At 60.0% G+C, this 14,476-nt stretch overlaps 1 protein-coding gene across 1 annotated transcript; it reads left to right on the forward strand.

The window, feature by feature from the left end:
* Positions 1-8,857: 8,857 nt before the first annotated feature.
* Positions 8,858-13,698, forward strand: LSM2 (LSM2 homolog, U6 small nuclear RNA and mRNA degradation associated). Its single transcript, XM_030544030.1, has 5 exons — positions 8,858-8,939; positions 11,474-11,541; positions 11,808-11,838; positions 12,219-12,278; positions 12,619-13,698. Exons 1-5 carry the CDS (start codon positions 8,937-8,939, stop codon positions 12,742-12,744), a joined length of 288 nt encoding a protein of 95 aa, XP_030399890.1. The 5' UTR covers positions 8,858-8,936; the 3' UTR covers positions 12,745-13,698.
* The last annotated feature ends 778 nt before the right edge of the window (positions 13,699-14,476 follow it).

A 14,476-nucleotide genomic window follows, 5' to 3' on the forward strand; every position in this document is an offset into this window, starting at 1 on the left:
AGGGGGGGCACAGTGCCGACATCTCCTGGGCCTGTTGGCTACCGGAGGCTGGCACAGCCCTCGGCCAACACAAAGGCCTGTTTTCACCTAGACAGTGACCCACAAGGAGAGCTTGGCTGGAGAAAGATTCCTCTGGCACCACACCGAATAGCCCAGCACTCGGAGGGGAGTGGGGGCTAGTGGTTAGAGCAGGGGCGGTTGGGAACCAAGACTCCTGGGTTCTCTCCCCAGTGCAGATACAAACACAGACCCAAGGACGCTGTTAGCTCAATGTATGATTTATTTACACACCGGTCGGCTTTGGCGTGCCAGGCAAAGGAATCCAGCGACAGCTGCCTCTCCCTGGCACGCAGCCCCTGCCGGCCCCACAGTTCGCTCCGCTGAGAGGTAGAGAGCTCAGCCGACAATGCGCTGGGGCTGGGAATCCCCCGTCTGCGCAGCGCACACTGGGCCTGGCTGGTGCCCGCGGGGGCTGTAGGGGCACAGAGGTGGCTGGGTTTAGGGTGGCATTGGTTTCTTCTTTACTTTCCTTTGGCTGGGCAAAGCTTTGGGCAAGGAATCTGCACCGTTTGTTCTAACCTTAGAAGCAGCAGCAACGTCACCCGAGGTGCGCTGAAGGAAGACCCAGCTCTGGGGTTTTAACCAAGACTGTTTCCCTCCTCAGCCACACGTGTGAGTCGAACCGCGATTCACTTCTGAACACAGTTCCTGTTAGCTAGAACAGGAACTGTTCCCACCACATCTCTGGAAGGACGGGCAGCTTCAGACTTTCAACACAGAGCGGTTTTCTCCAAGCTGGGATCCAGGCATTGGAGGAGAATATGGATTTTTTTTTAAATATTGTATTATTGTGGGGTTAGTGCTGGACTGTTGAAATATCCGCAAAGTTAACGCCATCTTTGGGGGAAGACACAGTGAGCTTGGCCAATGAGGAGTTCTCCTGGCACCTTAGAGACTAACAAATTTATTTGGGCATAAGCTTTCATGGGCTAAAACTAACTTCATCAGCTGGGGATTCTTAGCACCATGTGTTTTCTGTAACTGTTACTTGAGATTTGAGTCTAAGAAGTATGATTTTTTTTACAGCTTTTCTTATGAGTGGGTTTTTATTGAACCCCCAAAATAGCAGCACTATTCTTTCACTGTTATTTTTACCCAAAAGGAGCCAGACATTTTGGCAAGAGGCATTTTCCCCCTAACAGCTGAAGATTTGGGTAGAATAGGGAGGTTTCGATTCTAATGGTCTTTTTACCTTTAAAAAGAGGACAGTGTCATGGCATATCTCATCCTCCCAGCTGAAACCAGGACCGTTTCACTTTTCACCCTGAGCGTCTGCCTCCAAAATCATCTCCGAGCGTCTGAGTTTGATGATCGATTTGATGTTTTTCAATATCTGTATTATCAAGCAGCCGTCCTTTTCTGTCTCCTCTTCTTTTTAGTGCTAAGCAGCACACCGAGCTCCTGTACGCTGCTTTTCGTCGGCAGAAAACGACCAGGAACGTGCTGGGAGGAGTCAGAGGCTTTTGAGTTTTAACACAGACTGGATTTCTCCCAACTGGTATCCAGACATTTGAGCTGAAATGCCAGTAATGAACAAACTAACCGCTCTGGCTCCTTGGCAGGCTGTGGGGGGGGAGGTGTCTCTTCATCCGTGATCCCCCCCTGTCCATAAGGCCAGCCAGCCAGACCTGATTTCTAGCCTAAAACTACCACCCAGCCCCCTACCATTCACTAATAATTAAAAGCAAAAGAAAAACACATGTGGGTAGCAAAGAAGGGGTCACAAGGGGGCACGGCCCCCACAGGCTCTTTCTTTCCTTCCACAGACAGGTCTGACCAGGAATCCGAGCCCCCCGACAAGCGGGAGTGGCCAGGCCAAAGCCGGCTTCGCGGGAGGGGACGGGGGGCTCTGGCAGATGGCAGAGCTCTGGGATGGGCTCCCCTCAGGACCCCGCATTACGCCTGTCGCCCAGTAAGGACGTTGTCTCGTCGGCACTCCTGCGAGATTCTGCAATGAAAACACAGACGGGGGGAGTCTTCAACCAGTGAACCCACTGAGCTGCTGGTGAGGGGGTGGGGACTAGGAGTTAGAGCAGAGGGGGCTGAAAGCCAGGACTCCTGGGTTCTCTCCAGGCTCAGGGAGGGGTGTGGGGTCTAGAGGTTAGAGTGAGGGTGGCTGGGAGCCAGGACTCCTGGGCTCTCTCCAGGCTCAGGGAGGGGTGTCTAGTGGTTAGATCAGGCTGAACATTCCCTTCTACCTCTAACAGCAGCAGCCACACCCCATGGCCATCTCCTGACTCAGCTGCCGCCGCATCTCCTCCAAATACCTTTGTGCCTCAGTTCACCTCCCTCATGACCAGCACTGGGGTGGATGATTCTTCAGAGCTGCTGGGCCTGACTAGCTTCATTCCAACCCTGAAGTGGCCCAATCAGCAGATTGGCCACTCGCCGGCTAATTGGTGTCACCAGCCTCTGCCCAAGTTTGCAGCTGGTTGCAGGGGAACAGCTGCTGTTCTGTCTTGACAAACGCCGCCCGAGCTGGATCCTGAGCCAGTGTCAGTCTGGAGCGACCCCACTGCCCTCCAGGGAGACAGGGTGGGATTCTGAGCTAAGGGTAAGCTGTTCACCTGGCCTCAGTGGGAGCGAAATATCAATTCAAAGGGAAACTGAGGCATGGAGAGGAGAACCAGCGACAGAACCAGGGGTGGCTCCAGACCCCAGCACGCCAAGCGCATGCCTGGGGCGGCATGCCGCGGGGGCGCTCTGCTGGTCACCGGGAGGGCGGCAGGCAGGCTGCCTTCGGCCACATGCCTGCGGAGGGTCCGCTGGTCTTGCGGCTTCAGTGGAGCCGCGGCACCAACGGACCCTCTGCAGGCATGCCTGTGGGAAGTCCACCAGAGCCATGGGACCGGTGAACGGCAGAGCGCCCCCCACAGCATGCCACTGTGCTTGGGGCGGTGAAATGTCTGGAGCCGCCCCTGGATAGAACCCAGGAGTCCTGACTTCCAGCCCCCCCGCAGCTGTAACCGCTGGGCCCCCGCCTCTCCCAGAGCTGAGGACGGAACCCAGGAGTCCTGGCTCCCAGTATCCCTGCTCCTCTGCAGATGGGAACGGTCTATGTCCGGGGAAGATTAGCAGCGCAGTTCTTATTGCACCCAGTAGGGGGCAGTGCAAAGCGCAGGCATCGCTGCAGAGATGGAAATTTAAACCTAAGCCCAATAATATTCTGTCCAGCCCCGTACACGGGATCGGGCTCTGGATCTAGCCCTCGTCCCCCCGGATCCATATCTATGTGTCTGCTCCATTCCCCCCCATCCATCCATCCATCCTCCCCCCAGATCCATACGTGTGTCTGCCCCATAGCCCCGTCCATCCATCCTGCCCCCTGGATCCATATCTGTGTGTCTGCCCCCTCCCCACGTCCCTCCAACCTCCCCCCGGATCCATATCTGTGTGTCTGCCCCATACCCCCATCCATCCATCCTGCCCCCTGGATCCATATCTGTGTGTCTGCCCCCCCATCCATCCATCCATCCTCCCCCCAAATCCATCTGCGTGTCTGCTCCATCCCTCCGTCCTACTCCTGGATCCATAGCTGTGTGTCTGCCCCATACCCCTCCCCTCCATCCATCTGTCCTGCCCCCTGGATCCATATCTGTGTGTCTGCCCCCTCCACGTCCCTACATCCTCCCCCCAGATCCATAGCTGCGTGTCTGCTCCATACCCTCCGCATCCCTCCATCCTCCCCCCAGATCCATATCTGCGTGTCTCCCCCCCTGGTCCCTCCATCCTGCCCTCGGATCCATACTGTGTGTCTCCCCCCCCCACATCCATCCATCCTCCCCCCAGATCCATAGCTGATGTCTGCCCCATTCCCCCCGTCTCTCCATCCTCCCCCCGGGATCCATACATGTGTCTGCCCCATCCCCCCTCCCCGTCCCTCCATCCTCCCCCTGGATCCATATCTGTGTGTCTGCCCACCCGTCCCTCCATCCTCCCCCCGGGATCCATAGCTGCATGTCTGCCCCATTCCCCCCCGTTCCTCCATCCTCCCCCAGATCCATACGTGTGTCTGCCCCATCTCCGCCCCCCGCCATCCATGGATCCATAGCTGCGTGTCTGCTCCATTCCCCACCTCCCATCCCCGGATCCATAGCTGTGTGTCTGCTCCATTTGCCCCCCACCCGGATCCATAGGTGTGTCTGCCCCTGTTCCCCACACCGAGGATACCCACCCATCCCTCCCGAGTGCCCCGCTCACTTCCCCCCCCAGTACCTCTCTTCCTCCTGCACAGCCGTTTGAGGACGTGCCATGCCCATTGCAGCAGGAGGCAGAAGCACTTGCACTGGTTGCACATCGTGGGCTCGCCTGCGCCTGGCGGAAAGGGGGGAACGCCAGGGCCAGTGGTCAGGCAGTGCCGGGGCCAGAGTCCCTCCTGCCCGCCTCGCCAATCCCCTGCCGGGCTGGCCTGCTCACTGCCCCCGGGCTCAGACCTCTCGTGCCCCCTCCTGCGCCTGGCGGAAAGGGGGGAACGCCAGGGCCAGTGGTCAGGCAGTGCCGGGGCCGGAGTCCCTCCTGCCCGCCTCGCCAATCCCCTGCCGGGCTGGCCTGCTCACTGCCCCCGGGCTCAGACCTCTCGTGCCCCCTCCTGCGCCTGGCTGCCCGGCTCGCCTGGGATGGGGGGTCCCGGCTCTGAGCCAGGATCCTAGCGTGACCCCCCTGCACGCTGTCCGGGGTGGATCCTCTTCACATGGAGATCCGCTCCCACCCCCAGCTGTGCCATTTCCCCAGGGTCCATGCTGCTGGCAGCTGCTCCCGCTCGCCCGTCACCTCGATAATTAACCGCCCCACCCGCCCGCCTCCGCAGCGGCCTGGCAATCAGATCCCTGTGCTAACCTGCCGGGCGCCTCCTGCCTAGACCCCCGGTCGTCCTGAATCGACGGCCAATCCGGTTTGGGTCCGCGCCGTGAGAAAAACAGCACCGGCAGCAGTGGACTGGCTCCGGATTCATGCCAGGGCCGGCCCGGACTCCCCTGACCTCAGTGGGGTCGCTCGGGATTTAAACAGGGTCGCTGGAACCAGGACCCAGCAGCAGCCGCCCTCCGGGCCCCAGGGTCAGCGGGAGATCTCTGACCGATCTCCATTCCCAGAACCCGAGGGACCCCCTTGATCAGGTTGATTGACGACCTCTCTAACCAGGATTCCCTGAATTAATTCCCAATTCAACTAGAACAGATCCTTCCGACCAAACTCCTGGTCTCGCTCGAAACAGCCCGGGGCGGAGCCTCTGCCTCGACCCTCGGTAAAGTGCGCCCGGGGTTCATTCCTCTCCCTGGTACAAAGTCACATCTCGCTTCCCGTCTGAATTTGGCTGGCGCCAGCGTCCAGCCGTCGGATCAGAAAACTCTCTGGCCTCGAACTTCTGGTCCCCCTTCCAGCCATCCCTAGAGGGGCTCCTGTCTCCCCGTAACCCCTCTGTGGAGCTAGGCAGACCGAGCTCCTGGAGTCGGGTTTCCAGCTCTTTCATCATTTTTGTGGCCCTTCTTTGAGCCCTCGGCAACTGACTGACACCCTCCCCCAGAACTGGATCCCAGCCGTGGCTGCACCGGGGCCGAATCCAGAGGGCAAATCCCAGCTCCAGAGACCTGTTTACATGGCCCAGGATGGCATCGGTGCTTTCTCCGCCCCCAAATCTTTGCCAGAGCCAATTTCCCAGGAGGGAGCCCCCCGGGCCCACACACAAGAGCCACTGGGCCATGGGCTGGTGTGCGTGTCCCCTCCGTTCCCCGCCAGAGAGATCCTTACCCGTCTCTGGCGTCTTCCCACTCCAGGTGCCTCTCCCTCATCCTCTGGGAATGGCCCCGGGTTTATATACCCGCTGCCCCACCCTGAATGCCCAGACCGGCTGGATCACAGCGGGGCGAAGTCACAGGGTGGGGAGAAGTCGGGGTGTTTTCACAACCGAGCAGCCGGTAGGGTTGGTAGCCTGCCAGGATGTCACTGAATCCAGCATCCTCCACCTCGGTCCTCGCCAGGGATGATTCTTTCCGGGGGGATAAGGTGGGGGGTGAGATTTGGGGGAGGTGGAATTGGGGCACAGCAGATCTGAACCCCCCCGGCTCCCTTTATGGGATCTGGGGGGGGCTGCCCTTCTGAGGGGGGGTCTGATTCCCCATCCCTGCCCCCCTTAAGTGAGCTGGGATTTGAGGAGACCCTTGTCACTCTAGGGGGGTGTCTGACCCTCTCTCTCTGCCCCCTGGCATGAGCTAGGATCTGGGGGGCCCTGCCCCTATGGGGGTGTCTCCACCCCTGACGTGGGAGCCAGGATCTTGGGTGACCTGCCCCTATGGGGGTGTCTCCACCCCTGACATGGGAGCCAGGATATTGGGGGACCTGCTCCTATGGGGGTGTCTCCACCACTGACATGGGAGCCAGGATCTTGGGGGACCTGCCCCTATGGGGGTGTCTCCACCCCCGACATGGGAGCCAGGATCTGGGGGACCTGCCCCTATGGGGGTGTCTCCACCCCGACGTGGGAGCCAGGATCTGGGGGACCCTGCCCCTATGGGAGTGTCTCCACTTTTGCCCCCTGAGTGAGTGGGGATCTGGGGTGGGAGCATGAAGCGAAAGCAGATTGACATAAAGGAAAGCTCAGCGGTGACACGTGGAGGTGCCCGGCACCCCTGGTGGGAGGGGGCTGGGAGGGCCGGGCCAGCGCGTGGGGCAGCCCCCCAGCCCTTCTCTTTGATGGATCTGCCGGACCTTTGGTCGTGCTGTGAGATGTTTGAAGCCTGAAGGGGAAGCGACCTAGGGTCCCAAACCCTGACAGTTTTCCCATCCGGTGGTTACAGGATCTTTAAGCTGAGGAGTGAGGATTGGTGAGTCTCTTTCTCCATCAGGCCCTACAACATAGCCCACCCCAGCCCATGTCTAGCCCCCCTCCCCATTCAGCCATTAGCCCGTTACAAGCCATCATCACCCTGAGGTGTCAGCAAAGCGTTGGAGTAGAAGCGTTCATTTTTACCAGGTTTTCTTCCTCATTTTTTAAATTAGCCATAAAAATAGTAATACAAAAATCATTGTCCCTGTCACCCGTGGGGGGGTTTTTTACTAGAAGGAACCAGACACTTTAGAAAAGAACATTTTTCTCCTTGCGTTTAGCCAAGCATTTGAGTATAATAAGTATTGTTTACAGTTTTTCTGCCTATTAGCTATTTTTACCTTCGAAATAGCAGGCACAGTCATTCTTCTTTTCACCTGTTGTTTAATTCAGTGGCTTTCAACCTGTGCTCTGCAGACCCTTGAGGGTCTGCAAAATATGTCCAAGGGGTCCACAAAAGGTTGTTGTTACCATAGAATAGTTGTTTTCAATCTGTGATTCACGGACTCCCAGGGGTCCACAGAAAAGGGGTCCACGGTTCCATTCAAAATGTTGTAGGGGTCCACAAATGACAAAAGATTTAAACCCACTGGGTTAGTTAAAGAAGGTTTTAGAACGAAGCATTTTTCTCCTACCTGTCAGCCAAGCATTTGAGCTCAACACATGTTAATGTTGACGCAGCTTTTCTGAAATAGTGGATTTATTTTTTACCTGAGAAGTAGCTGCAACATTCAGTTGTCCCTTTGCCTGTTTTTGAGTTAAAGGTTTTAGCAATGAGTGTTTTTCTCCATGCTATTAGCCAAGCACTGGAGTATAACACATTAATTTTTAGAAAGATTTTCTTACTACTGGAGTTTTTGAACCTTAGAAATAGCAGTTTTCGGTCTTCCCTTCACCTGTCTTTTGGTTACAGGTTTCAGAGAAAAGCCCTCTGCTCCAAACTCTTGGACAAGTATTGGAGTATAATAGGGGACGGGGCCAAGTGAAGATTTCACAATTCCCGCCGGGGCTGGTAGATCCAGTCTTGGCTGGCACAAGTGTGGGCGTCTGGCTTCAGCTTCCCCAGGAGCAATATTGCTCAAGGGATCTAAAGTGATGCTGGAATTTCCTCCCCACCTTCCCATCCAGCTCTTCATCAGCCGCTCTCCTGTAATGAGAAACCTGGCTCCGAACGCCCTCCCCACCATCTCTAACCACCAGGCCCCACTCCCCTCCCAGAGCCAGGGAGAGAACCCAGGCGTCCTGGCTCCCAGCCCTCCCCTGCTGCCCTAGACCCCTATTGATCATGGCCCCCACTGAGTGAGGTGCTGCACATTCAGGGGTGTGGGGACACGGTGACACCAGCCCCTTCTGGGGGGATTAGACCCATTTATCCCCATCCATGCCCCACTATCTCAAAGGGCCAGTTATCCATTTCCCCTCCCCCCCAGTTCCCTTCAGGAGACGGGATCCGCCAGTGGGAGAGGTTGAGGGGCGCTGGGCTGGGCCGGGCCAGTCTCAGGCTCCTTGTGGCGTGATGTGGGGTCCCTCTGGCCCAAACGGTGACCCCACGTGGGGCTGTAGACAGGCAGGTGTCATTGGGGGGATGATGTGCCAAGGCCAGTCTGGGCCCCACATTGGGGGCAGGTCAAACCAATCCTCAGAGGGACAGGCCCCGGCGCTGTTCTGGGGCTCGCGGTGGCCCTGGGGGGCTGGTGGAGCTGGGGGGAGCCGCATGGTGAGCAAGGGGGGCAGGAGCTGGGGGGATGAGAGTGAAACCGGCGGGGACCCCTGTAAGAGCCAGCCTGGGTATTGGGGAGCGGCCCCTTTAAGAGCTGGAGTAACAAGCAGCGGCCCCTTTAAGAAGAGGAGTAACAGGGAGCGGCCCCTGTAAGAGCGTCCTCTCCTCTCTTTCCTCACTTCCGCGTTCGGCCCAAGTCCTGGGTCACGTGACGAGGGAGCGCCCCCCCCCCCGCCGGAGCTCGCGCCGGAACGAAGCCGACTCCAGTGCGCCTGCGCGTCCCGGACCGCTGCTGTCGGGCTCAGGCTGCCCCACGCGGCTCGCGCCGCCGCCGGGATGGTGAGTGCGTGACGTCACTGCCGCGAGGGAACCCCCCCGCCGCGGGGGAGGGGAGTGGGGTACATGCGGGGGGGGGCGCGCAGGGGAAATGCGGGGGGGGCAGGGGGATATGTGGGGGGAGCAGGGGGATATGCAGGGTGGAGGTCTGGGGGAGCTGGGGGATATGCAGGGTGAGGGTGTAGGGGAGCTGGGGGACATGCGGGGGGTCTGGGATATGCGGGGGGAGCAGGGGGATATGCGGGGTGCGGGTCTGGGGGAGCAGGGGGATATGCGGGGGGAGGGTGTAGGGGAGCTGGGGGATATGCGGGGGGAGCAGGGGGATATGCAGGGTGTGGGTCTGGGGGAGCAGGGGGATATGCGGGGGGAGGGTGTAGGGGAGCTGGGGGATATGCGGGGGGAGCAGGGGGATATGCAGGGTGTGGGTCTGGGGGAGCAGGGGGATATGCGGGGGGAGGGTGTAGGGGAGCAGGGGGATATGCGGGGGGAGCAGGGGGATATGCAGGGTGTGGGTCTGGGGGAGCAGGGGGATATGCAGGGTGGGGGTGTAGGGTAGCTGGGGGATATGCGGGGGGAGCTGGGGGATATGTGGGGGGTCTGGGATATGCGGGGGGAGCAGGGGGATATGCAGGGTGCGGGTCTGGGGAGCTGGGGGATATGCAGGGTGAGGGTGTAGGGGAGCTGGGGGATATGCAGGGTGCGGGTCTGGGGGAGCTGGGGGATATGCAGGGTGGGGGTGTAGGGGAGCAGGGGGATATGCAGGGTGGGGGTGTAGGGGAGCAGGGGGATATGCAGGGTGGGGGTGTAGGGGAGCTGGGGGATATGCAGGGTGCGGGTCTGGGGGAGCTGGGGGATATGCAGGGTGAGGGTGTAGGGGAGCTGGGGGATATGCAAGGGTGCGGGTCTGGGGGAGCTGGGGGATATGCAGGGTGAGGGTGTAGGGGAGCTGGGGGATATGCAGGGTGCGGGTCTGGGGGAGCTGGGGGATATGGAGGGTGGGGGTGTAGGGTAGCTGGGGGATATGCGGAGGGAGCTGGGGGATATGCAGGGTGCGGGTCTGGGGGAGCTGGGGGATATGCAGGGTGCGGGTCTGGGGGAGCTGGGGGATATGCAGGGTGAGGGTGTAGGGGAGCTGGGGGATATGCAGGGTGCGGGTCTGGGGGAGCTGGGGGATATGCAGGGTGGGGGTGTAGGGGAGCAGGGGGATATGCGGGGTGCGGGTCTGGGGGAGCAGGGGGATATGCAGGGTGAGGGTGTAGGGGAGCTGGGGGATATGCGGGGGGAGCTGGGGGATATGCAGGGGGTCTGGGATATGCGGGGGGAGCAGGGGGATATGCAGGGTGCGGGTCTGGGGTAGCAGGGGGATATGCAGGGTGCGGGTCTGGGGGAGCTGGGGAATATGCAGGGTGGGGGTGTAGGGGAGCAGGGGGATATGCAGGGTGCAGGTCTGGGGGAGCAAGGGGATATGCAGGGTGCGGGTCTGGGGGAGCAGGGGGATATGCGGGGGGTCTGGGATATGCGGGGGGAGCAGGGGGATATGCAGGGTGCAGGTCTAGGGGAGCAGGGGGATATGCAGGGTGGGGGTGTAGAGCTGGGGGATATGCGGGGGGTCTGGGATATGCAGGGGGAGCAGGGGGATATGCAGGGGGAGCAGGGGGATATGCAGGGTGCGGGTCTGGGGGAGCTGGGGGATATGTGAGGGATATGCAGGGGGAGCTGGGGGATGAGCAGGGGGATATGTGGGGGATCTGGGGGGATATACAGGGTGGGGGTCTGGGGGAGCTGGGGGATATACAGGATGGGGGTCTGGGGGAGCTGGGGGATATGCAGGGTGGGGATCTGGGGGAGCAGGGGGATGAGCAGGGAGATACGCAGGGTGTGGGTCTGGGGGATATGTGAGGGAGTTGGGGGATGATCTGGGGGATATGCAGGGTGGGGGTTTGGGGTACTGGGGGATTTGTGGGGGGTCTGGGATATGTGGGGTTGAGCAGGGGGATATATGGGGGGAGCAGGGGGTTATGTGGGAGAGTTGGGGGATGAGCAGGGGGATACGCAGGGTGCAGGTCTGGGGGAGCAGGGGGATATGCGGGGGGAGCAGGGGGATGTGCGGGGGGTCTGGGATATGCAGGGGGACCTGGGGGATATGCAGGGTAGGGGTGTAGGGGAGCTGGGTGATATGGGGGGGTCAGGGATATGCAGGGGGAGGGCTTGGGGAGCTGGGGGATATGCAGTGAGTCCCTGGGGAGATGCCCCAGCCCTGCCAGCGGGCTAGGCCCCGTCGCTTGGCATGGAGGGGCCCTGGGGTGGTGACATGCACCAAACCCCCCCCCCCCCCGGGCCTGATGGCTGGCGCCAGGGCTTGGGGGGCACTGGCCTGGTGGAGGGTGAACAGTGAGTGGGAGGAGGATGTGGTTGGGGGTCTGCAGGGAGGTGATAGTGGAGTGCCCCAGACCAAGGGGGCAGTCGGGGGTGGGGAACTGTGATGTCTCTGTCTCTCCATGGGGGTCTCACCTCCCCCCCAACCCTTCTCTCGCCAGCTTTTCTATTCGTTCTTCAAATCCCTGGTGGGGAAGGACGTGGTGGTGGAATTAAAAAATGATCTGAGGTGAGTCCTGGTGCACAGGGGGGTCCCCTATTGCCTGCCAGCCCCCCTGCTCTAACCACTAGTCCCCATTCCCCTCCCAGAGCCAGGGAGGGAACCCAGGAGTTTGGGCTCCCAAACCCCCTGCTCTAACTCACCAAACCCCACTCCCTTCCCAGAGCTGGGGTTGAACCCAGGAGTCCTGGCTTTCAGTCCCCTTCCCCCCCCTCCCCTCCTGTAACCCCCGCACCCCGTTCCCCTGGGGTAACACCCCTCTTTCTCTGTTGCAGTATCTGTGGGACCCTCCATTCTGTGGATCAGGTAAGAAATTTCCGTGTTATTTTCAGAGCGTGTCCCCCCCCCCCCCCCCGGGGGCCTGGCCCAAGAGATTCCTCCATCCTGAGGCCAAATCAGAGCTGGTGCCCCCTGTGCCCACTCATCCCAACCCCCCGAACCAGCCCGTCCCCTGTCCTGGGGCCGGATCGGAGCCGGCGCCCCCATGGACTCCCCTCTTCCCCCAAGCCAGCCAGTCCACGCGCTGGGGCCAGATCGGAGCTGATGCCCGTACAGGGGAAAGGCCCAGTGCCCCATTCCCTGCCGCACACCCCCTTTCCTGGCAAAGCGATGCAGCCGGTATCCCCTTGGGCCCCCCCACCCCCCGTCTGGGTGTTAACTGTCCGTGTGTCTGTCCGTCCTGCCAGTACCTGAACATCAAGCTGACCGACATCAGCGTGACGGATCCGGAGAAGTACCCCCACATGGTAAGGGGCTGGCCTCCCTCTGGGGTGGGGTGGAGGGGGCCCTGCTGGCGGGGTGTGGGGGGAGCGTGGTGGGCAGTGGGAGGTTGTCCGGGGAGTTGGGGGGGGGTCAAATGTGCTGATGGCATTTCTCACAAGGTGGGTCTGGCGTCTTCACCCAGCCTGCAGGGGGCGGGGTCACAGACACAGGGGGCGGGGGCTGATCTTCCCAGCCTGCAGGGGGGCAGACACGGATTCCCTCCTCTGCCATCAGGGGGTGGGGACACACGGGGGGACGGGGGGAAGCTCTGAGACCCCCCTGCCAGCAGGGGGTGCTCCCCCTAACCCCGCGCTCTCCCCCCAGCTGTCGGTGAAGAACTGCTTTATCCGTGGCTCCGTGGTGCGCTACGTGCAGCTGCCGGCGGACGAGGTGGACACGCAGCTGCTGCAGGACGCCGCGCGCAAGGAGGCGCTGCAGCAGAAGCAGTGACCCCCCCCACCGCTGCAGGGGGTGCAGGGCAGAGACCGGCCCCACCTGGCTGCTTCCCGCTAGCCCCCCTGCTCGGCAGCTCCTGCCACGACACAGATGCTCCCGGACGCCTGGGTCCGTGGCTGCTCCCCCTCCTGGCTGGGAGCAGGAGCTGAGCCGCTGTCCAGGAGCCCGGACACCTGGGTCCACTCTTCTCCCTCCACGCTCTGGGAGTAGGAGCCGAGCCCCTATCCAGGAGCCCGGATGCCTGGGTTCTTCCTTTTCACCCTGCTTTCCCAGGCCCCAGAGGCCTGAGTGTCTCTCTGCAAGCCCAGGCCTCCAGACTCCTGGGTTTGTCTCCACTTGTGTTCGGGAGGGAACAGGAAAAGCAGAGGGGAACCCAGGCATCTGGGGCCCTGCATGGGGACTCAGCTTCTACTCAAGAGAATTGGGTGGGGGCTGTGCCCTTTTTAGGGGCCTGGACACCTGGGTTCAACTCCCCTGCCCCCCAGTATCCCCAGATCTAGGACACCTGAGTTCTGTGTGCTCCCTGAGCTGCTTATCTCTTCTGGGATGAATATCAGGGTGGTTCCTAGGTTTGTCATGTCCTCCCCCCCTTGGGGGGAAAAGATTATGGGGGTCCCCTTAGTTCTGGTTTGAATCTCCCCAGCCCCCTCTTTCACCTCCATGGCCAGTTAAGCCTCATGTTTATTTTTAAACTCTAATTTCTACATGTTCTTTAAGGGGGGTGTTTAGTCCCCCCCCCACATCTTTGGAGGAGCAGGGACTGCGCTCCTGGGGTGCTCTTAACCCCAGCTGGCAAAATCCTGGAAGAGTTGTGGGGTGTTTGAATTTCCCCAGGGGGGACTGGGGTTTTTTTAGGGTTCAGGCCGAGGGGGATGAAGGTTTTTTGTATGTTTGATTTGTGGCTTGAAGTCTTGGGTGGAATAAAAGTTTTTGGAGCCTGGTTACAAACTTTTGTTGTTGTTTATGGTAGGGTCTACTGTCTGCTCCAGCCCAGCGTCCTCTCTTGGCCCAGATTCATCTCCACGCCTCCCCCCATTTCCCCCATTATAGATGCTGAGCTGCCGTGCAGGCTCCTGGACATTTGGGCTCCCATGTAGGGACCTGGCTGCCTGGGTTGATCCACGTTCTACATGTGGGGAAACTGAGGCACAGAGAGAGGTGACTTCCTTGCTATCAAAAGCAATCCAGGCCAGAGCAGGGCTGAGAACCCAGGGGTCCGGGCCTTCAGCTATGACCCAGTCTTCTCTCATCTGCTCCCTCGATGCTGGTGGTGTGTTCGGGGCCTCCAGAGCCGATGGGTTGAGCAGGAGGAGCGGCTGCTTCTCACTTTTGCACACAAGGGTGCCTGTCCCTTTACGTAATATTGCATCATCAAACACTTTCTGTGACATCACCCTGGGGAAAGTACTGCCCCTTCCACCTTACGTCACTGTCCAACGGGATTCTCGCACTTTAAATGTTACTCAGGCGCCGCCCTTTTCTCAGGATGACCTACCTCCTCTGTCACAAAAGGTTCTGCCCTTGCAAGCCCAGGAGGCTCTGCCCACTGAGTTTACTGCATCATCAGGCTCCACCCCTTTGCAATAGGCTCCACCCTTTCACATGCCCTGTCCTAAGGGATCTTGCCCTTTAAGAAATATTACATCATGAGGGGACTCCATGTGCCTCCTTTAAAAAAAAAATGATGTCATCAGATAAGGCTCCACCCCTTCCACCACACTACCTT

Source organism: Gopherus evgoodei, unplaced genomic scaffold, assembly GCF_007399415.2.
Source record: "Gopherus evgoodei ecotype Sinaloan lineage unplaced genomic scaffold, rGopEvg1_v1.p scaffold_32_arrow_ctg1, whole genome shotgun sequence".
Lineage (NCBI taxonomy): Eukaryota > Metazoa > Chordata > Testudines > Testudinidae > Gopherus > Gopherus evgoodei.

Coding starts and splice junctions, on each gene's coding strand:
- LSM2 (XM_030544030.1), top strand. Junction 11,542..11,807: donor GAATTAAAAAATGATCTGAG/GTGAGTCCTGGT, acceptor TCTCTGTTGCAG/TATCTGTGGGACCCTCCATT. Junction 12,279..12,618: donor CGGAGAAGTACCCCCACATG/GTAAGGGGCTGG, acceptor CTCTCCCCCCAG/CTGTCGGTGAAGAACTGCTT.